Source organism: Coloeus monedula, assembly GCF_965178545.1.
Source record: "Coloeus monedula genome assembly, chromosome: 5".
NCBI lineage: Eukaryota > Metazoa > Chordata > Aves > Passeriformes > Corvidae > Coloeus > Coloeus monedula.
In genome coordinates this window covers 31,000,220-31,022,962 of record NC_138785.1, presented here as the reverse complement: position 1 = coordinate 31,022,962, position 22,743 = coordinate 31,000,220, and the positions used below count along the sequence as shown (strand labels likewise).

Below are 22,743 nucleotides of genomic sequence, written 5' to 3'. Positions count from 1 at the left end.
GAGCAGAGCCAGAGGAGGCCACGAAGATGGTCACAGGGCTGGAGCACCTCTACTCTGCAGTCAGGCGGAGAGTGGGGATTGTTCAACCTGGAGAAGAGAAGGCTTTGGGGAGATTTTACAGGAGCCTTCCAGTGCCTGAAGGAGGCTGCAGCAGAGCTCGAGAGGGACTTTTTGCAAGGGCACTTTGGGATAGAATAAGAGAAAATAGTTTTAAACTGAAAGGGGATAGTTGAGATTGGATATTGGGAAGGAATTCTTTACTGTGAAGGTGATGAGATACTGGAACAGGTTGCCCGGAAAAGTTATGGATGCCCCATCCCAGGGAGTGTTCAAGGCCAGGCTGGGTGGGGCCCTGAGCAACCTGTGGAAGGTGTCTCTGCATGTAGCAGGGGGATTGGAAGTAGGTGATCTTTAGGATCCCTTCCAACCCAAACCATTCTATGATGTTCTCACTTTGTGCTATTTACTTGTGGGGCTGGAGAGTGTCACCAGCCTTTGTACAGATGAGTGAAAAAGATGCTGGTCACTGCTAGTCACTTGTTGCAGGTGGATGTTGCAGGGATGACATCTTAAGTGTAAACTTGATTTTTCATAGGCCAGCATGTTTTAAGTGAGGATTGAAAAGGACTAATTAGATTAACAAACTAGGCTGACAGGAGACTGTAATTTGTACAGCAAATCAAATGCGATACATCTTTTATATCTTAAACAACTGATTTTTGTGCACAATGTAGGAAACAGTAGAGAATGTCTTTCCGTGGAAGAGGAGGTGGAGGAGGAAGAGGAGGTGGCTTCAATCGTGGAGGAGGTGGTGGTGACAGAGGTGGCTTTAACCGTGGCGGACGAGGTGGCTTTGGACGGGGAGGTGGAAGAGGAGGCTTCAACAGAGGAGGATATGACCAGGGCCCTCCAGAAAGGGTAGTTTGTAAGTTACATGGAGAAACTTCATTTATTTAATTTAGAATGACTGCTCCAGATCTTTAGCTTATTTGTTCTTTATTTCAGTATTGGGAGAGTTCATGCATCCCTGTGAAGATGACATTGTTTGTAAATGTAAAACAGAAGAAAACAAGGTGCCTTATTTCAATGCCCCAGTGTACTTGGATAATAAGGAGCAGATTGGCAAAGTGGATGAAATCTTTGGACAGCTGAGAGACTTTGTATCCTTCAAAAAAAAAGTGTGACCTACAATATTTGTTTTTTAAAAATTGATTGGATATTAAATGGGATTTCTCTAGGATTTTAAAATCATTCAGCATTTGGCTGCCAGTTATATGTGAACAGACACAAGTGTAGCTGCAACTGTTGGTGTCAACAGGTGCTTCATTCACATTAAGTGCCTGTCTTAGAGCTTTTTTGATATGACAGAGTACTTTAAGTCAATCAGAGTTTTTCACTCCATACCAGTACTGATGATGTGTTTTGGATCCATGCTGGTTCGAGTTGTTACTTTCTCTGGCCAACTTACCAAATTTTCTTCTATAGGTTACTAAGCCATAACAGGATTGGATCAAGGGACTGGGGATGTTTTTTGTGCATTAGGGGACCTTGGTCGTGCTCCAGCTCATTATTTAATTATAGTGAGTTTGTACTAAGATGTCCTGTTGCTCATCATCCAGTTTATTATTTAACCTGCCCATAAAAGTGGGATGTGCCAGGACATTTTCTGGAAAAGCCAGCTAGACACAGAGATATTCTGTGTCTCTGCCAGATGGACAGAATCCATGACAAACGCAGGATACCTGGGAGAGTAACCCTGTAACGTCAGTAAGACGCAGCCTGTGTTGGTTGGTTGAGCATCAGTCACTAACTGCATGCATTTTCCTCTCCCGCATTAAATGTGAAATAAAATATGCAGGTTTAAATCACTTTCATGCTCTGAATGTATTGATTTGCAGATTTACTTTTTTGTACCAGAGTTACTTGAATTGCAGAGCCTTGTTTTCTTCCTGCAGTAGCATTTGAAGAAAATATGTTATGGATTTTGCAGCTCCTTGCTTCCCCATTTAATTTAGACTATAAGTAAGCAGAGTTGGCCAGCAGCTTTTTTGATCTTGGGAACTGCATAGCAAAGTCCTTCCACACTGGAGGGCCAAAGGATTTGCACAAGGCTGCACGTGGGGTCACAGAGTGTCTGCCAGTTCCCTGTAGGATGAGGCTGGGCATGTGGTGTCCAGCAGTCCCTGCTGGCTCATGCCTTTGCACAGCCAGGCACTCAGCAGCAACAGCAGCAGCAGAGCCCCTGCAGCATGTGAATTGTTCCAGATGAGCCTTGAGGTCACCCTGGGGCTAAAGAGGTCATCACTTGCTATGCAAGTGTGTTTCTTTACAGTTATGCTTTTGCACTGGTATGTTCTTCCTTATGCCTTTGTGCATAGAAGGAAAAAAATTTTTACCACAAAATACCACATTTGTCACTGTGAAAAAAACAGAAAGAAATTAGAAATAGTTTCTTCTGATCTTTAAATTGCAATTGTGATGAAATTTAGCTGAATTTATAAAATACTAACTTAGAAAATGTCTGAATGCTCCTTCCATATACGGATCAAAATCACAGTTTTTACCGTTTTATTACTGCAATGCTCCTTAAAGAAACTAACAGTATTTTTCAGTGAAGCTGTCTGAGAACATGAAAGCCTCTTCATTTAAAAAGATGCAAAAGGTTAGCCAATCTCAATAACAGAATTTTACTGTATGTCATCAGTTAGATAATTCTACTCTGTCAGCAGATAATAAAAGCTTTATTAAGCTTTTAAGCTGACTGTCCTTTGTCAACATAGGCAATAATGTCCCCTTCCTTTTCAGTTTTGTATTTGCCATGTTATTCCTTCTCCCTGCCCCACAAGAAAAGATGTAACCAATGAAAATCATGCAAATATCACCTACATTTTAGCAGCTTTTTAATTCTGTGATTTACTACTTGTGTACTTTCTTTATTTGGCTGTTTGCAGAGGACAGTTTGGCATAATGGGGTAAGACCAAATTGTGGGTATTTGTAAAGGGAGATACTGCTGTGCTTTTTAGTCTTGGTATTCTGAAAGCCAAATGGAAGTCTCTTCCTGCAGTTTTACATTGATCCAGCAAAGCTGCTACCCCTTCAGAGATTTTTGCCAAGGCCCCCTGGAGAAAAAGGTGCTCCCAGGGGAGGTGGTAGAGGAGGACGTGGTGGTGGACGTGGGGGAGGAAGAGGCGGTGGTAGAGGTAAGATCACAAGAATGAAAACTGCAGAATGCTGGATTTATTTGAGGTGCCATGGGTTATTCTGGTCATTTGTTTTGTGGACTCTCTGTGTTGGTGTTTTTTGGGTTTTTTTTTAAAGCTGCTGGTAAGTACTTGAATATCAACAGCTGTATTGCAAAGAAAAATGTTATTTATGTTTCTGTTTGACTTAATAGAAAAGGCAGTGATATGTCAAGACCTAGGCTTCTAAGCTGCCTAAGTAACAGCTCCAAAGCACAGGGAGGAGAGAATGCTGATTTATAATAAAGGCAGAAAGCTTTTTGAACATCCCCTGTGATGTACTCTTCAATTAAAACTGAAGTTCATTTTTTCTTACATCGCAGTATCTGGCCTCTTTTCCATACCCTGCCCCATTGCAGCAAGGTGTAAGTGTTTCAAAGTGGTTTGTTTGTTTTAATATTCTGTTGAGTTGTAATTAATAAATAATAATTACTAATAGTTGTAATCAATTACTGGTTAATATATGTAATTAATATTTTGCCCTTGTGAAAGAAGGTCTCTTCAGTATTTTGGACATGGTGTATCAGATATTTAAAAATGCTTAACATGCTGCAGATGGTCCCTAGAAGAGACAAGGTACTAGTAGTTGACCTGGTAACTGTGCAGCAGTTGACAGTTTCTGGTTTTTTGTTGTTGTTCATTTCATTTCAGATGCTGTCAATGAAATAAATTGTTGTGCATAATCAAGAATTTATATGCTCCTCAAAGGGTAATTTCTTTCTTCTGTTTAGGAGGATTTGGAGGAGGCAGAGGTGGAGGAAGAGGAGGAGGATTCAGAGGAGGTAGAGGTGGTGGAGGAGGATTCAGAGGAGGAAGAGGTGGTGGAGGAGGCTTTCGGGGTGAGTGTGTGGTTTTATCTTTCAGGAATAAGAATAGCTCCTGATTTCTAAAGCTTGTAAATATTGAACAGAATGTTGTTTTTTTTAATGTCTTGTAGATGTTTGTAGTTCTGTGCAAGAGAATTCTGTGCATCCCAGTAGCTTGAACTGAAGCACAGTACTCTGCATTTGTTGATATGTGTATAAAACCATGTTAGATTTTTGCATTTTATTCCATCAGCTCATTCAGTGGTATGTAAAGAATTTGCTTTAAATGCAACTAAGATATAAATTGTTTGATGTATTTTTCTTTTCTCTTAAAATAGGAAGAGGGCATTAAAAATGGAGCCATGAGTATCTCCTCATTCTTATCATGTCATCTGCAGAAGCAAAGAACCTTGAAAAATTTTTGTAAAGGACCCTGAAAATCTTTTTTATAAAGAACTTGAAGCTACAAATGACAATTATTTTTACACTTCATGACTGTTGATGGATGCATGAGGAGAGTGTAGCCCCAGGCGAAGAGCTGAAGACTGCTCAGAGTATCTGTGAACTAAGCCAGGATTTGATGTTGTTCTTAAACTGTTTGTTTCTGACAAGCAGTGCAGTCAATGCTTGACTCCATGTTGGAGTTTGGAGTAAACAATCAATTGAAATGGGTTTTCCAAAGACCTTACAGGTTCACTGCATGCACATACTTCAGTGTGAGCCTGTGCATGACTGATCTCTGGTCCTCATCCTCCTTCTACATCGAATCTTCCGGGCTGCTCTGAAATGGACATGCCGTTTTAACAACCTTTGTGAACCTTTTTGTATAAATTAAATTTCGAACTTCCGTGTTGATAATTTCTTTTAAATGCATAGTAATGTACAGAAGAAAAGACAGCAAAGTATATTTTGTTAATTTTTCTTTATAAATATTAATGAAAGCCGAAGGCATTAAGACACAGTCTTCTTTGAAGCTGCTGTCTAATGAACAAGACAAGATTAATACTATCCGTCAGTCATCTAATGGTATCTAATTACACTGATATTAAAATGCTAAGGGTTTTAAACTGGCCCTGCATCCCCCCTTAGCCTGTTCCTCTTGAGGTTTTGATGCCCTGGTACTGTACCTCTGTGGTGCTCTGGGCTTGTGTAGGGTTAGATTAAATAGCCCATCATAGGGCTCCTCTGCACACAATGCTTTCAGTTTATGTGTTGCTTAGAAAGGCATGAAAAAGTCTGCATGAGTATTTGGTCTCTTTAAATGGGTGCATAATGAGGGTTGTTGAAAAGATAGTGACTGTGCCTTCCTAAGGATGGAGGAGACCAGGGTGCCTCTCTACTCTGGAGCTTTGGAAATAAAATAGGTGAAAACTGGAACATCCCTGAATTTCAGCTGGAGCCAGGAATCTGTTCACAGACTCTTCTACCAAGCACTTTTGAAAAGGGATATGTAGAATAATGTATGTGCAAGTATTTTGAACATCTTGTTCAAGGTGAAACAAGTTCCTTTCAGAACTGATTGCACTGTTAACACTTTCTAATTGATGAATGTAGTAACAGATTAATTATGTTAGCCTTCTGCTTAACAAAAGGCAACAGGTAACTTTTCAGTACCAGGATTGGACTGTTACTGGATGTCTTAACCAATGTGACCATTACTTTTAATAATCTCTGAAACAAAACTTGTAAGAGAGGAAAACAAAAGTTAAAGAATTCACTTTAATGTGAATAGATGCTGCATGGGATAACAGATAAAAATGTTCTTCAGCTTAAGAAAACAAAACAAAGAACACTGAATTTCTGCTAGGTCTGCTTTTGTGAGAAGAAGCTGAGTCTGCTGTTAACCCCAGTACATTCAGGAAGTGAGGGATTCCAGTTTTTTCCTGATATTGCTACAGGCCTAGCTTTAACCAGGTCAGTTAAATACAGAACTCTGAGAATGATTAGGCTTGTTTTGCTATGTGTTGCTAGGCCATAGTGCCTCAGGGCTTTGACTTAAAATTGCCTTTCATCTAAATTCTGTGCCAGTAATTGCATTTTGTGCATTCCACATTGCAGCTGAACAGCACGACCCAAGTGCAGCTGCAATGTCAGTGCTGTCATGTTTGCGGCTGGATCCTCTGCTGTGCTGTGTTTCTTCACTGATGTTTCAGTAGTGGGCAGCTGGCTTGGATCTTCTTTCCTTATTGTTCTGTCTTTGGAAGACTAACATGACACAGTCCTCACTCTTACGCTGAAATTCCTGCGGCTGTTTGCTATTTTTTAGGGACATGCTTTTCACCAGGATGTCAGGAGGCTCCTGCCATGACCTGGAAGTTGCATGGTGTGACAGGCGCCGTTTGGCTGCAGGCAGTGCCGCCTGGCAGCCCAGGAGCAGATGTGTGTGCTGAATCTCTCAGCAGATGGAGCAGTGAGTCAGCCTAAGGCACTGCATGGCCAAAGCAAGGGCTTTGACCTCTGTGTGCAGAGGACCTAAACAGCAATATCCATTGCAGCTCTGAAGGAAAGATCGGCCTCTTGGCTGTAGGGAAGGGATTGCGGTCCCAGTGGAGAAATGCACGAGGAGCATTATGGCATGGCCTACGCATACAAACAGTGCTGGGTGGATTTTATGCAAACATCCAGAGAAAATTTGTAGTCTTAGATCTCCACGGAGATTGTAGGATATTCTTAGGGTGGAAGAACATGAGGAAACTGTCTGGATGTGTTTGCCATACGATAATGTGGTTTTTTTCCTTCATTCTGGGGAAGGGTGATATTTGCAAGGCACATTCAGTCCCTGTTCTGCCTTGTTTTCTCTGTGCAGTGGTGTGACCCTGCCCTCTTAATATAAGTAAGGTGCTGACTGTTATAGATGAAAACTCAGTCTCAAAAAAACTTAAGATGTCTTGTCTGCAGTGTAATGCTGTAATGAACTAAGAGGTTTTTTAATTTTATATGACATCTTTCTCTCAGTCTTGAACTTTTAATTCAAATTCTATCTGTGAGTCTGTCATGGTGCTCCTGATCCTAGTAAGTGAAATGTTGCAGTTTTATTTATGTGTGTAATTACAGATACTCTGTGCTGCTGCTGCAGAGAATAGGAAAGGGGCTCACAGGTACCATGACAGAAATAGGTATGTTGGCAGAAATGGCAAATTTCAAGTAGTTGTAGTGTCTAGGGAAGAAAGGTCACAGTGCTGTCTGCAGTGAGGGGAGTGGGGGTAAGGGGTTAGTGTAGACTCTTGATGACAGTTTGGTGTTCCCTGTATTCCCCTTACTGGCAGCCTTTGGAGCAAATAGCTGGACCATCTAAATAGCTTCTCACCTGCCACCTGCTCCAGCAGCACAAGGGGGGTTGCTGTCCTAGAATATTCCTCTGAAGCTCAGGTAGGCTTCAGAGCACCCCACAGTGCACAGTGGTACTGGTGTCACCTACCTGTGTCCTCCTCCATTACCATGGCAGTGTTTGGCCCAGGTGTGGGCTCTGACTTCCAGCTGATTTTGAAACTGACACCTGGTACATCACTAGGATCAGGTTGCTTACAAGTATTTAGAAGACCTGGAACCTTTTGCCCATGCCACAGCAAAATTTTGGGTTTATATTTTTTTCTATTTGGGATCTAAATCGTCATTAAACGGGGTAATATGTGGAGGTGTATTATAAAGCTTAACTTGTTACCTTTTGAGAATGGCGGTAGTGCCCCTGCATTCCTTGCAGAGTTGTTTATTTTCCTTGTGTTTTCTGCAGTTGCTGGGATAGGATGGCTCAATGTACTTAATGTAGTTAATAGATTTTCTGTGTTACTTTGTCAGAGAAATTTGATGAAGTGCAGAAAATAATTGGGATATTCTAACGTAAGTCTGCAACACTGGCAGATGTAGAACAGGAAGGATTTTGTCTGGCACTGATTCGTAGATGTGCGTGTTTGCCTGAAGAAATGCTGGACCGTCACACACGTACTGGTGCGAAGTAATTTGCAGTTGTGTAAAGCATTGTCTTGGCAAGAAAAAGTATTGTTCATTAAAAAAAAAAAGCATAGCTATTGTGTGATGTAAGGCAAGTAAAAATCTTAGTGGAGTCACACATTTTTCAGGGCTTTTTCTTCTGTCAGCTGAAAATCTCTATAGAGCGAAACTTTTCTAAGCAACAGTTTAAATCTAGTAAAAGTCTCGGTGAACGAGGAGAAAGAGGTAAATTATTAATTTGTTTTCCCTGGGGTTCGAACCGTTCCCAAGCCTCCGTTTGGGAAAAGATTAAAGGGACGTTTTGCCTTAGAGAGCCCTCCAGCGGTGGGGGCCGTAATAAACGTGGGAGGGGTTTGGGTTTGCCGTGGGTTTGTAGCGGGGTTACTGCTGGAAATAGGAAAGGAAGAGGTTTGGGGTTGGTTTTGGGTTTTTTATTTATTTTTAATGCAAAAGGTACATTTCTGTACCCACATCATTCGTGCATTGGTATATATTTTACACATAACTGGAAGCAGCTTGCATTGTCCCACATATATATAGAGATACATGCAAACTGAAGAATGGGTTTCAATAGAAGTTGCATTTTGCTACTGATCTGGGACAAGTGGGAAGGAAAAGCATCGCCTGGCTTTATAAAGTGCCCCTCTGACACCAGTAATACTGTGTTATTGGAGGAGAAAAACAGCCTGAGGTTTTGGATTTTATATTCTTATACCAGTATTAATAAGCAATGTGGTAAGACGTATTTTATCTGGCTTAGAAGCTGTGATTCCATCTTCCTGGACTATTTGTATACTTCAATGTTTAATTTCTTGTTTTATCTTTTTGGCTTTATTTTATGAGCTACAGTGTTGCAGAAAAAAAATATTTTGGTGATGTCTGCCTTTAGTTTTGCCTTTTTTTTGGTCAATTCCAGTTGCTGTAAAATAAGTCAAATTTAAGAAGAGACAATGTGGTGGTACATAGGAGAGACTGCACATACTAGAAAGTTGCATTTTAATCAACAAGTATAAAATTTCTTTTGTTAATTGCTACTGTACATCTGGAATCCTATCTGAGTAAAAATAGTAATGGTTTGCTTTTCTGAGATATTCAGCATTGCAAGCTCTGACTTCTTTGGAAGGTGCAATATCTGAGGTGCTTTTGAAAATCTTGCCAAAGTGTCAGAGGAGGAAAGCAAAGATATCAAATTATCGCCACGCCTTTATCTTTCAGGGCAGGACAGTGTTGCATGAGGAAAGTGGCTTCATTGCCAAACAGGTCATCTTTCCTTTCAGAACCCTTCCACCCTGTTCCTGCCTAATCCTCTTCTGACAGGAAAAATACTGTAATAATACAAATACCCAGAGCTGTGAGTGTAGATGTGGGGCATTAAAGAAAACGTTTGCTCGTGGCGCTGTGACTCGAGATCGTGTGTAGTAATGATGACTAAATATTGTGACTGCACAAATTTTATATAAGATCTTTCTTACCATTATATTCAAATGGGTGAAAGATGCAGGATGTCTGTTTTGGTGAGCTGAGGAGTGGGAGGGAATGCTCTATGAGTGTTTCACAGGTTAGAGAAGAGAGAGGTCTTCAGGTATACTTTGTATGGGATGACTGTATTTTTGTGTCACTGCACTCTTATTGCTGCTCAGAAGGCATAGCCCTAGCCTGGGACCTGCTTGACCTACCTATGAACCACTTACAGCTGAAAAACCACTGCTGCTTATCCTTGTCACTTTTATACCCAGTATGAATACTGACTAAAGGCAAAAACGGTATGAAGCAGGAGTGAGAGGAAGCAGCTGCTTTCTGATACTGTGTATAAACTCTTTGGGCAAGGGCTTATTGCAGCTAATGTTTATGCAGGGTTTTTTAAAAGATCTGTACTTTGTTGTGCTGGTACCTCGTCCCTGAAGGGAAGAAAACATGAGCTTTTGCAGCTCAGGTCTTTGAAAAATGCCCAGTAATTTCCTGCCCAGCAACATGCTTTGGAAAATTTGCCTGAAGTAAGCTGACAAGTATTGTGTTTAGGAGAGGGAGGATGTTCAGGCTTTTAAGGCATATTCAACAGCCATTTTCTATAGATCAGGCTGTTTTAGAAATGTAGCAACTGAGCTTTCTGAAAGTCATGCTGCTTCACTTTGGAAAATACTGGAATGTGTTTTTCTTGTGTCTTTATCTGAGAGTTTAACTCAAACAAGGAATCTTGAAGAAGTAGGTCTGTAAAGATTTGAAGGGATGGGCTTTAGAGTGAATGTATCCTGTTTTTAAGGAAGCTGACATTTGTCTATTCATGTTGAACTGCAGGTTTTTGCGCTCTGCATGATGATGGGAATTAGTTCCAAGCCAGGCTGATGATTGATTGAACTGAGTCAACTTTTGTTGAGGTTTCCAGAGCATTGCACAAGAGGTTTGAGGGGGAAAAAGTTTGGGGGCATGTGACAGTTAATCTCATTAGCAGTTAGAATGAAGTTTAAGCATACTGTTCAAAATTTACTCAGTTCTGTGCTGCTCTTTGTTTTAATTAACAATCTCCTGCATAAACTGCATAAACTTCTTTCAACTTTAGTCCAATTAAATCATGCTTGGAAGCTGTCAATGGCAGGGGGAACTCCTCCCTACTCCCCTTCTTTTAATTGTTCAGTGAGTCTATTGAATAATGAAAGAATTTGCCTGACAGGGTTTTGTAGAGTTTCGTCTTCTTGATGAATTATTGCAGAAGATAGACGACACTCTTTTGTCGAAAATGCATTGGAATGACTCATCCAATTCCTCAGAAAGTGACAATGAAGCTCATTCAGCCTTCACACAGACTGAGCACAACATAGTTGCAGCTTACTTAATAACAGCAGGTATGGGCATTGGCAAATTGTTGCGTAGCTTTTTAAAATAGAACTTGTAGATCTGAATGCTCATTTTGTATAGTAACAGTGATGGTATTTTGGTATTTCATTTTGTATTAGACAGCTGTCTGATGGCTTTTCCCCATATTTACTGGCAAGTTAGCAATCAGCTGCCTGACTGAAATGTGCAGAAACATCCGAAGTGTGCAGAAACATCTAAGTTTTCTGCTCTATATTTGAAGGCAGCGTTGTGTCTCAAAAAATACATTTTGCTGATGTGTAATTATAGAAGAGAGTGAGAATTAATTTCTGCCAGCTTGCAGAAGAGATAAAAATAGGTCATAGCTGTCACATCTTGCATTTTTCTGTGATGTGCTTGAAGCTATCTTCAGATTTCTCCTGGGCTACATGTTTGTAGTAATATATGTGTAGTCTGAGCATGTGAGCGGGTGTCTGTTAGGGGGATGTAAGGGGAAGGGTTGGAATGTGACTTAGAGGGAGGGAGCTGGTCATTAATCAGAGAAGAGCAGATTCCAGTTGCAGCTGTATTTTTCACCAATGACACGTGTTAGAAAAGCACGCTGTGAGGCTTCACTTCGTGTTTGTTCCCTGTGACTGCAGTGGTCTTTGCCTAAACTTGAATGATTATAGAATTGGTTTTTTTCTCCCTTAAACACTTCCTCATTGTATAACCACAAGTGCTTCAGTAGTGCTTTTCTGAAGCATTGAGTGCCATAGTAATGAAATATCCACCTAACCAAAACTGAAACCTACTGTGTTTAAAAACAGGCCTTTTATACCTTTATTATGGAAAATCAAATCTGTTTTGTCTTTATTCATTGACTGTACCACAAATTTTTCCATGTTGTAGTTAGATTTTAAAATACTTTAAAGTATTAATGTATTTTACATTTATATGAAATAGTATCGCCGGTGGTCGCAGTTTATTTAACATAAATGTCTGAAGTGGTGAGTATCAAATTGCTGTTCTGGAAAAGTGGGTATTTTTGGATGCAAAGACAATAATTTATTTAAGGTCTTTAAAGAAATTAATAGAACAGCTACACAGATCAGTAGGCTTCTTAAGAAGCTTTAGAGATAGTGGTCAAGTATTGCAAGCCTAGGTATACCTCTTATTTTTATTAAAATTGATTATGTTGTATGTAACAAGGTGATATTTTCAGATAGTTTTGACCAGCTGGTGTTCGGGATCAAAGCTATCATTGGTGATCATAGGGTATCAATGGAACTAGCCAGAATCAACCCAGCTCTTCTTTCTTAATCTTGCATGGAAATTATATGTCTTGGGGGAAAAAAAAAAAAAAAGTTGTATTACTTTGTGGTTTTAGTTTTCTTTCGTTTTTTATTTCTAATTAGAGTTGGGGGAGTCTAGTAAATCTTTACTTTCTTAATGAGAAATGTTTTTGACAATGAAATCCATAAAATATTAGAAAGTATGATTGATTGCTTTGCCTTACTGCAGCAAATTTCACATCTGGAAGATTTAAGCCTTGTTAATAAGCAGATGTATAAGAATAAGAATGAAGTCTGGGTACAGTGTTCATCATTATGCCGCTCTTCAAAAGGTTTAAGTGTTTCTCTCTTGTTTTCTGAGAAGGAAGTAATTGTTAAGCATTACACTGGTCAGTGTATTCATTTTTGTGATGACAACAGGGGTACTCAGGCTGCAGCAAGCTATGCTGCCTCGTGGATGTCTTTCTGCTTATGGTGGTGAAATGCTCTGGTATCATTTTAAAATGCTTGCTGGAAAGGTAAATTCCATATTATACATGTACCTGATTTTTTTTTTTTTATTTTGATGCTACTACCCAACATTGCCATGTCCAACTCTATCCTATGTCCCTAAGCACCATATCTGCACGTTCCAAGGGATGGCAACTCATCCACTTTCCTGGCAGCCTGTTCCAATGTTTGATAACCCTTCCAGTGAAGAAATTTTTCCTAATACCCAGAAGTACTCTTCCCTGGTGCAACTTGAGACCATTTCCTCTCACCCTATCTCTTTTTCCTTGGGAAAAGAGACTGACCCCCACCTGGCTACACTCTCCTTTCAGGTGGTTGCTAGAGAACAGTAAGGTCACCCTGAGCCTCATTTTCTCCAGGCTGAACAACCCCGGCTCCCTCAGCCACTCCTCATAAGATTTGTGCTCCAGCACTTCGACCAGCTTTGTTGCCCTTTTAATGGCCACTGCTTAGCTGCTGCCTGGAGAAACTTTGTTCATCTGCTTGACCTGATCCTCAGAAACAGAAAAAAAGAGCATTTCTTGTTTCTACGTCTTTTTTTCTCAATTTGTTCAAGATGGAATCCCTCTTCCGTCTTATCTTTTGTTCTTCAAAACATTCTTTTTTTTTGCTCTATTATTACTTTATTTTAGTGATACTAACATTTTTTATGAATATAGATTCCACTTTTTCTTCCCTGTTTTTTGTTGCCTCCCCTCCCCCCCCTTACCTTTAAGACTGGACTCTGAATTATTAAATTTAAGTGCGTCTAGAAGGATCTTTCCTTCACCCTAAGGATATGAGTTTACAGTCCTGGTGTATGTCTGATTTCATTCTTGGTAGCTGTAATATCTGTTAAAACATGCCTCATAAGAAGCCTGTATTATTAAACTTGTAATTCTCTTTTGCCCCCTCTCTCCCAAGAGATGACATGCTATCTGTCAACAGGAGAGCTGACAGAACTGGCACTGCACATGTTTTTTTTACTATGGTGTTCATTTCAGATCATATCCTCAGCTCCTTGTTTTTGATAATTTTAGGAGCACATAGGATCAGTGTCATTCCTGAAATGTGTGAATATATGAATATGATAGCTGGTGGCATCTGTGTGGCCAAAAGATGTTGGACCTCCAGCAGGCAACCTGCACCTGAGAACAGACATCCCTGGCAGTGTTAAAAGTGAGATAGCCGAGGGTTAATTATGATTTTGCCTCATTTGATTTTAAAATTACTGAATATGATAAGAGAATTTCTTTAATGTAGGAGATGGATCAGTTTAATAAAATGTTGCAGTGAAAATCCTTATGTGAGTTCCAGGTATAATAAAAAAGATATCAGGGTGACTGAAGGAAGAGGGTTCTGCTTGTGGAAGTCCACATTTGGTGTAACAGTCATTCACTCAAGCTCCCTACAGAATTATTCCTCAGATCTGTGATGACAAAAACTGTAGTGTTTCAATTCATAGGTGAAACTTATATAAACAAAGCAAAACAAACAAAAAGCCAAACCAAAAATTCTGAGGGGCATTTCCATGGATAATGTGGTTTTTTACCAAAAAAAATTCTACTATCCACTTGTAGCTTAAAGTGCCCAGGCTATACAAATGTTTGTAAGTTTAGGATTTGGTTCAGTGATACTGTAGCAGCTGTGCCAGACTAAGGAATCTATGAAAAACTTATAAATTCCTCTTATTACTCGCAAGTTATTTTTTTAATGTCTGTCTTTGCTTGAACATTTGAATTCTCCCTTATATTGATAAGGGCTGTGAGTCTCGTCTCTGCTGAGGTGCTAGGTGGAGTTTTTAACCTTGCTAACTGTTTATTGATTGTTTGTGTTAATAGTGGGTTAATAGAAGTTTGGAAGGTGAGTTTGCTCTGGATACCTCTACAACAGGCTGGAGTCTGAAGAAAATAAAACCACCACCACAACAAAAATAATTATTTTTAGGAATGCCATGTAAACTCACTCCAAGAGTGAGTAGTAGGATTTGGCTAGGAAATGGGAATAGCTGGAGAAAAGAAGGATAAGGAGGACACCAGGATCAGAAAAAGCTTCCTGATGCACAATGTCCTGAAGAATGTCCTGGGCATCTTGAGGAGCTTTAAGTCCAAAGCAAAGTTCAGAGGGATCGGATGTGAAGGAAGGAGAGTGTACATCTTAGCTTTAGTTTGTTCCAACTCTTTGAGTCCTGGCAATTACTTGGGTTGCCTGATAATAGATTTCAGATGCTGAGTCAAGCCAGACCAAAAAGGATGGAAGCACATGGGTTAGTGAGGCAGGAGCAAGTTCAGAGCAGAGCTGGACTTTTCCCGTGGCTGTGACACAGCCCTAAACCTTGTCATGTGGAGGAGATGGCTCTGGTGCAGGCCATGCTTCTGTGCAAATCATCCAGACTGCTTGACAAGGCTTAGAAAATACAATTTGCAGCGACCTGAACCAACTCTGATACTGGCAAAGCTTTGGGACCTCATGAGCAGAGAGCAGACATTTTTGGTTTGGCTTTTTGTTTGTTTTGCTTTGTTTATATAAGTTTCACCTATGAATTGAAACACTACAGTTTTTGTCATCACAGATCTGAGGAATAATTCTGTAAGGAGCTTGAGTGAATGACTGTCATACCGAATGTGGACTTCCAAGTCTGTTTAGAATAGTGATATCAAAAGTCAAAGTTTCTGGATCCCTTTTGCCCAGGGTTATTGTCTGAATGAACAGTGGAAACTATCGGCCCAGAATGGAAACCCTCAGGTATTGGCTGGGGCCTTCTGCTAGATCAGGTGCATAAGTTTTTTTTCCAGCACTATTCTGTTGCCTGTCACCAGCTCACATTCTTCTTTACCATGGAGGTCAGCACTGTACTTGGTGGCTGGAGTGTTTGAAGTGTAATCCTAGATGCATTTGAATTTCTGCTATGCTTGTTGTCATTGCATTGAAAGTCCCAGGTTTGGCAAATGCTCCAGTGTTGGCGCTTACTGAATCCAGGTGAAAGTTGCCTAATTGGAAAAGCTTTTTTCTCCTTTTCTGGTGTCTATCCTCTTTGCAAAATTGCACTTGACTGAAAATAAAGCTTGTTTGGGACTTACATATTACAATAGGCTGCATTTTATTCTGCCTGTGTATTACTGGCTGGTGTGTATCTTTTGTAAAGTTTTCCTTTTTGTGTTTTTACAGGAGTGATAAGCATTTTCAGTAACATTGTTGTGTTAGGCATCTTTGTTAAGTACAAAGAGCTTCGGACAGCAACCAACACAATTATCATCAACTTGGCTTTTACTGACATTGGTGTTAGTGGCATTGGTTACCCCATGTCTGCTGCCTCAGACCTGCATGGAAGCTGGAAATTTGGATATACTGGATGCCAGGTATTGCAATTCAGTTAAAGAGAATGTTTTGAGTGCTTAAAAGCAAACTGAGAAATAAGTAATGGCTCTAGCTCATGTTATTTTAAGAGATAAAGAGGAGATGCAGAATTCAACTTTGGACCTGAAGCTGATGTTCTGTGATGTCAGCAATACCTGGAGACAGTATTTCATGTGAATTTCACTTTAAGCATATATTTACAATCTGAAAACATTGAAGTGTAACCTTATATCTGTCAACTAGACTTTTTAAAGTAGCTTTAAGAAGGCTTACAAAATCAAATCCTGAAATGAAGATGGTTATCATAGCACATGCACATTTGATGACTTAGCTGATAGTTAAAGACTTTGATTGTGGCTACTGAATTGAGGATGAGCTTGACAGATCTCGGTGAGTTCTGCTTGGCAACTGCATGCCCTTTTTGGATGGAACTAATAGGATATCCAAAGCAAAGGCCTCTAAAGCTCTTGGTCTCCATTAAAGATTTAGCCTAATTTTAATAGCTGTCTGTTTTTAAGAATAGACTAACTGAAAAGCATATACTTCCATAACAGAGAGATGGTGGCCTTTGCTCACTGTGTACAGTGATTTTAATTTACATTATTGATAGACTGTTGGGTTTAAGTGCCTGGGAAAATGAGTAGTAATGTGAAGCTATATACTGAAAATGTGTCATAAGGCAAACATTTTGGACATTTATATAACGGATGCTTATCACAATCTGACATCACTTGCCTCAGTAGACAGTTATTTCAAGCTCATAATTCAGACATGGTTTGGCAGTAAGCCTCACTTCTAACATCCTTGGATCTGGATTGCCTTGTGGTGTGTTCATTTTGATGTGAGATCTCACTACCAAGGCTTTGAGAGTTAAAACCACTTGAAGCACAACTCATGTCAACCTAAACCAAATGAATCCTGTGATCTGAGATGGCTGAATGCCATGTGGCTCTAGCATAACTCCTTGTGCTGTGTGCTCTGGCTCAGGCTCTGTGTTTCTGGGGTGCCAGTGGTAACACAGCCCTCCCAGTCATCCTTCATGGTCAGGCTTCCCATGGGATGATGGGGCAAATGCATTTGGAGCATGCTGGGATTTCAGCATGTGTCACTCTGTGCAAAAGATCTGACACACATAAAAATGGAGCCTGAGGAGGTAAAGCAGTGGACCATAGCTGTGAAATAAGTGTAGTTATACAACAGATGAGAGAGTGATAATTCAGAACCTCACATTTGCTAAAGCTGTCACTCTTTCTGATGGACCAAATCCTCTTCAGATTTCCTTAACATGTATTGAAAACATGAAATAAACCCCTCCAAACTCTGAACTTCAAAATTTCCTTATTGAAGGACAGTGTTTCTTTTATTTTGAGACTATTGTCTTTATGATTTCTAATGTGCATGCAAGCATGTGCTTTTGAAATGTTTGCTTTTTAATGAGCCAGCTTCAAATTGCCTGCATTGAATTAGTTCCTTCAGGACCTTGCTTATGGAAGAAGCTCCAGCTGAATTCTGTTGATTCAGTACACAGATTCGTTCTTGTACATTTGGAAGATTTCTCAGAAATGATTTTCTTGTTTGTTTATTTTCATTTCAGATCTATGCTGCCTTAAATATCTTTTTTGGGATGGCAAGTATTGGTTTGCTGACTGTTGTTGCAGTTGACCGTTACCTGACCATCTGCAGGCCTAATATAGGTACTGTACTTAGGGTCAAAAATCAGTCCCTATTGGGAGGAATAAAAGTCTGATTTGATTGTATTGTTTTCTCATGAATGACTCCATATTTACAGCACTGGGCATAACTTGAACATACAGTACTTGGTTTAGTAAATTATCTAGTTGGCATGCTGCTCATTAAAGTGAAAACTTAATCATTAGGCTGTTACTCTGTTTATAAATTGTGTTTTCATGGCCATTTTCAGTCTTTAGAGGGCCACATCCATACAGAGAAGCACACAAAAAGCCTCTGGCTGTGTGAGGTGTTGACCTGTGTCAAGCAGGTGTGTGCCTCTGTTGCTGTGTTAACACCACCCTGGGTGTTTTTCTCTCCTCTGTTACAGCTGTGTTGTAACAGTTAATTCCTCCCCTGCAATCTTCCAAGGATGTACTTGAATGCACTGTTGCATAATAAGCTTTTGGCGTGGGGTTGGGATCAGGTATTGCCTGTCTGCTGGGAGCTGGAATGGCTGATGGTGTTCAAGTGGCTTTAAAGGCTGCAAGGACTGAGATGGTAGTCAGCAGAATGAAACAGGGGTGCTACAGTGTTTGGGAGTGCAAGCCTTGGAAAGGGTCTTTATTAACCCATCATGTGCTTGCTGGAAGCCACTTGTCACTCAAGTTTGTCACTGGAAGGAAGCAGCAGATGAGTACCGTTTGTGACTGTCTGTGCTTGGCCGCAGGAAGAAGAATGACCACCCGTAGCTATGCCACTCTCATCCTTGCTGCTTGGATAAATGCAGTCTTCTGGGCTTCCATGCCTGTTGCAGGCTGGGCCAGCTACGCTCCAGATCCCACTGGAGCAACGTGCACAGTAAATTGGAGGAAAAATGATGCGTAAGATTCCCCCTCACGCTTTCTTTTAACTTTGCTAGCTTGCAGAAGTCTAAAATTGTTTAATTCACCACTGTATGAGCATAACTTCTTTCTGAAGTATGTAGCAAAATTTTTAAAAATAATTTAAAACAACAGAAATAACATAGAGCAAGTCTAGAAAAAAACCCATAGGAACTGAGCCATGCTTCAAAACTGAAATACTTGTAGTTTCTGATAAAAAAAGAAGCTAAAGAAAATTTTCCATATTATTTTAGAGCTTGTTGTAAAATCTCATAATCATATCAAAATACCAGATTCTTTGGTAACTTTTCCTGGATGGCTATTTGTAAGTTACTCTGTTTTGTTTTTCTGTCTTATCAGGTCCTTTATTTCCTACACAATGAGTGTAATTGCTGTTAATTTTGTTGTACCCTTAACAGTCATGTTTTACTGTTATTACAATGTTTCCCGGACGATGAAACAATGTGCCAGCAGTAACTGCCTGGAGAGCATTAACATAGATTGGTCTGACCAAGTAGATGTGACAAAGGTAAATGAGTGCATGTTTTGTTTTAAGCAAGTTCTTTTGTGTTAAAGTCCTAATGGCAAAGGAACGGGGTGCAACCTTTTAAGGATTTTGGTTTCCTACATTCCCCTTTTTCTTTCATACTAAATATTAGCTGATACTGAGCCTTGGTGAAAACTCTTGGCGTGACTTACCACACTAGATTGTTTAATTTTGGTCTGATACTCTTTCCAGATGAATAGCTGCTTTGAAGGCTGGGAACACTGTGAATTTTCCTTGCCTCTCTCCTCTGTCATTACCTAGAAATGTACCTCTGAGGTGCTCTAGGAGAGCTTTTACTCTGTGTCTGCAGAGTTCTTAGGCTTTGTGCTTGGTTCACAGCTATGTCTGGTCTGAAATGCATTGGTCAAGTCTCATTTGAACTCATGGCCTAGGAACGAGAGTGCATTTCCAGCTCCAATCCCTTGTTCTTTTCGGTCTGTTGAGCTTATCTCTTATGTAAGCAGTAGCAAATGTGAGTTATGGCATGAAATGATATATCCTGCCTGGAAGGTTCACATTCTTTTAATGTATAAAAGTCATTGAGAAATCTTGAAGTTCACCAGCTCCTTTGATTTTGTGTAAAGATGTGATTTATGATTGGGCATGACGAAAAAGTGAGAGAGAATTGGACAGAAGAGTATGTACCTATGTTTTTGAATTATTTATCAGTGAAAACAGCATTCCTTGGAAAACTTTCTCATCGCTAAGTTCTGAAGAATAGTATTTTTACCTAAAAAGACTAATTTGAGTGTTTTATTTTTGTGAAGAACTTTCAGAATACTTGAAACTGAGGATTCAATTAAAAATTTAGACTCATGTCTATTAAGAAAATGCATTTTTTCTATTTTGCAGTTGAAGACACTAAATTACAATAAAAGAGGAGAGAAAAAAAGTAATGTTTTGGAGTTAAACAATATCTTTCTTTAGAATTGCTTTTTGCAAATTAGCATCCTCTCAGTTTTCTATGCACCAAACTTCTAAATGAACGAGTTCTTTCTTACATTTTGATATTGTGTTTGGTATTGTGTTTGTATTTAAACAGGGATCCTCTGTGACAGTCACTGCTTGTGTGTTGGTTGTGCTCTAGAGCAGCTCATACAAAGCAGCTGTTTACTTCTTCTCATTCTGCTCATCTCTGAAAAACTAACCAGGGGTGTAGTGAGCAGCACTAGGGAATCCTGTGTGTATGCAGCCCTGCAGTTTTGGTTGGTTTTCCAGTGCTTTGTTTTGTCCTCTTGATTCATTTGAGATTTCCATCCCAGTTTCCACCACTGATTCATGTCCCTGACAGAAGCCAGAAAAGTCTGTCTCAGTTGATACCTCTCCTACTTTCACTACCCCCAGTTTGTCACTGTCCAGGTCTGGCTGTGGCATGGCATGTCCTGGGGTATGAGCCCCAACATGCCCAGGTTGTTCTGTCTGGCAGGCAGGCAGAGAAGACATGACTGCTCAGATACCTCCTCTGTATCCTACTTGAACATGTCTATAATGCTTCATTAAACCAAGAAGACACTTCTGGGTTCCTTAACTATATGTCCTAGAACATTTACTTTCTTTTATTTAATGGTACCCTAATTAAGCCTTATGAAACATTTTTATTAAGGCCTAATTAAATATTTGGCTTAAATTTCTGTCTCTGTTCATATTTATTGTTTGTAAGAGCATCCCAGAGTGACTTGTTATGGCAGTCATAATTCATGTGTGAAGTCCTCTCCGGTAATTTAAACTCTTGATGGACAGATTTAACATAATGAGTAGTGCTGACTTTGAAGGAATATTGTATGTAATGAAATGACACCATGCCAAACACATGGCAGTGAGGTGTGCTATTAAATCCCCAAAGTGAGATTTCAGTGTAAACTGTCAAAATGTGTCAGATATGCTTGTTTATGTATTATTTCATTCAGGATAGCTCTATTTTTACCCAGGTGCATGTGCTTATATTATGAGGTTTTGTTGTGAGGTCTTCATCTTGAGGTAATACTAGTTATATGTCTGTTCCTCTTGTTTTACAGATGTCTGTTGTGATGATTTTAATGTTCTTGGTGGCATGGTCTCCATATTCCATTGTGTGTTTGTGGTCTTCCTTTGGAGACCCAAAGAAAATTTCTCCTGCAATGGCCATCATAGCTCCTCTCTTTGCAAAATCTTCCACATTCTATAATCCCTGCATTTATGTCATTGCAAACAAAAAGTAAGTGTTCCGAATTTAGTACCAGTCCATTTCATGATTTTAGCATATCATCTGAACATTGAAGGATCTCCTGTAAAATATGGCAAGCTGATTAGCAAAGGGTACACCACAGTTAATTTACCAAGATGACTTTTTGGACAGGAAAGCCTGAAATAAATTGTTTTGATCATCATCAAAACATACGGAATGGATACGTGCATTTGAGACATTAACATAGCTTTTGAAAGTCCCATTTGCATTTTCTCTGTATGGAATTTGGGTTGCATCAGTAGTAAACTGGTTTTAATGACTGTGGCCAAAGTGTGTGCATCTTAGTGATGTGTAACTTGTGTCGATGTTCTTGGTTTTTATTTGGGATGTATCTTATTCTGACTGATTAGGATGGATTGACCCTTTTCATTGAAGTAAATAGGTTAAGCCTATTCTGATTTGAGCAAGCATAACAAATGCCCTAATCAAGCCAGTGCCTCTGACTGAGGACTGTGTTTTGCAAAGAGGCATTCTTCCTGTCTCTGCTACCAACCTTCAAGCAGAGCCTGTGATCTCTGCCTAGGTGAACATACCTGATCCTGCTGAGCCGATGGAATAACATCTGGGTTTCTTCCCATTCAGTTCATCTTTGTTGTGGCTGTACTGTCTCCTGGGATAAACAAAAGCTGCTGCAATCCCTGTTGAAGAAATGAAATTAGAAATGAAAGACATTGTTGTACCTGGAAGTGGAAAAGACCCAGGTCCTTTTGAATTCCAAGTACATGGTTTTTTATTAAGTGCATTCTACTAAAATTGAAAACTATTGTAATAGTTAAGACCATCTTACCAAATTTTTCCTTCTATTTGGTTCTCCTGCTAATGATCTTTCTGTTTTCCCTTTCTTGCCCTTTGCAGGTTTCGGAGGGCAATCCTGGCAATGGTGCGATGTCAGACAAGACAAGAGATAACCATAAACAATGCTCTGCCCATGAGTGTATCTCAACGTGCACTGACATCGCAGAACTCCAGTCATTTGCCTGCATAAGTTACATGGAAAGGAGTGAAATCTGGGTTCAAGTTAATTAATCTTTTGGACAATTAATCTTTTTGAATAATAATCTTTCCCAGCCAGCTGTTTTGTGTTAGTCACTGTAATCTTTTTAGGGAAGTTAAGGAGACAAAACCTGCCAAGACTTTGTTTTTTGAGTGGTTTATTGGCCCAGTATGTCTGTCCCAAACAAAAAGGGTAGCAAAGTGGCCACTGTGGCTCTTACAGAGTTAGACAAGGTGGCAGAGGGGCCAGTAAAGACAAAAGTGCGAAGTGCTTAGGTTCAGTAACCCTAGATTTTCCATGTGTATTGATTCCTTTCATGAAGTACTTTCCACCGACTTCCCTTGAAAGTTTTCCAGACTTGAAATATTCTGGATACTCCCTGTCACTCTATATTTCCTTACTGAGTGTCCATGTTGATATGCTTTGCAAAGTTCTGTTTCTGTGAATATGTTAGGGTGTCAAAATATTTACCCTGACCCCATAGGATCTTTTATTAAGTTT

The 22,743-nt window shown here is 39.8% G+C and overlaps 2 protein-coding genes across 2 annotated transcripts; both read left to right on the top strand.

Moving 5' to 3' along the window:
- Positions 1–747: 747 nt before the first annotated feature.
- On the top strand, positions 748–5,047 carry GAR1 (GAR1 ribonucleoprotein; the record flags this gene model as incomplete). The annotated part of the gene is made up of 6 exons (XM_082281916.1): positions 748–925; positions 1,006–1,160; positions 2,603–2,662; positions 3,066–3,201; positions 3,972–4,079; positions 4,385–5,047. 6 exons carry the CDS (start codon positions 748–750, stop codon positions 4,396–4,398), a joined length of 651 nt encoding a protein of 216 aa, XP_082138042.1. The 3' UTR covers positions 4,399–5,047.
- Positions 5,048–10,713: 5,666 nt separating this feature from the next.
- Positions 10,714–22,233, top strand: RRH (retinal pigment epithelium-derived rhodopsin homolog; the record flags this gene model as incomplete). Its single annotated transcript, XM_082282057.1, has 7 exons — positions 10,714–10,834; positions 15,737–15,927; positions 17,520–17,619; positions 18,324–18,477; positions 18,838–19,006; positions 21,040–21,218; positions 22,104–22,233. Exons 1-7 carry the CDS (start codon positions 10,729–10,731, stop codon positions 22,231–22,233), a joined length of 1,029 nt encoding a protein of 342 aa, XP_082138183.1. The 5' UTR covers positions 10,714–10,728.
- Positions 22,234–22,743: the final 510 nt, after the last annotated feature.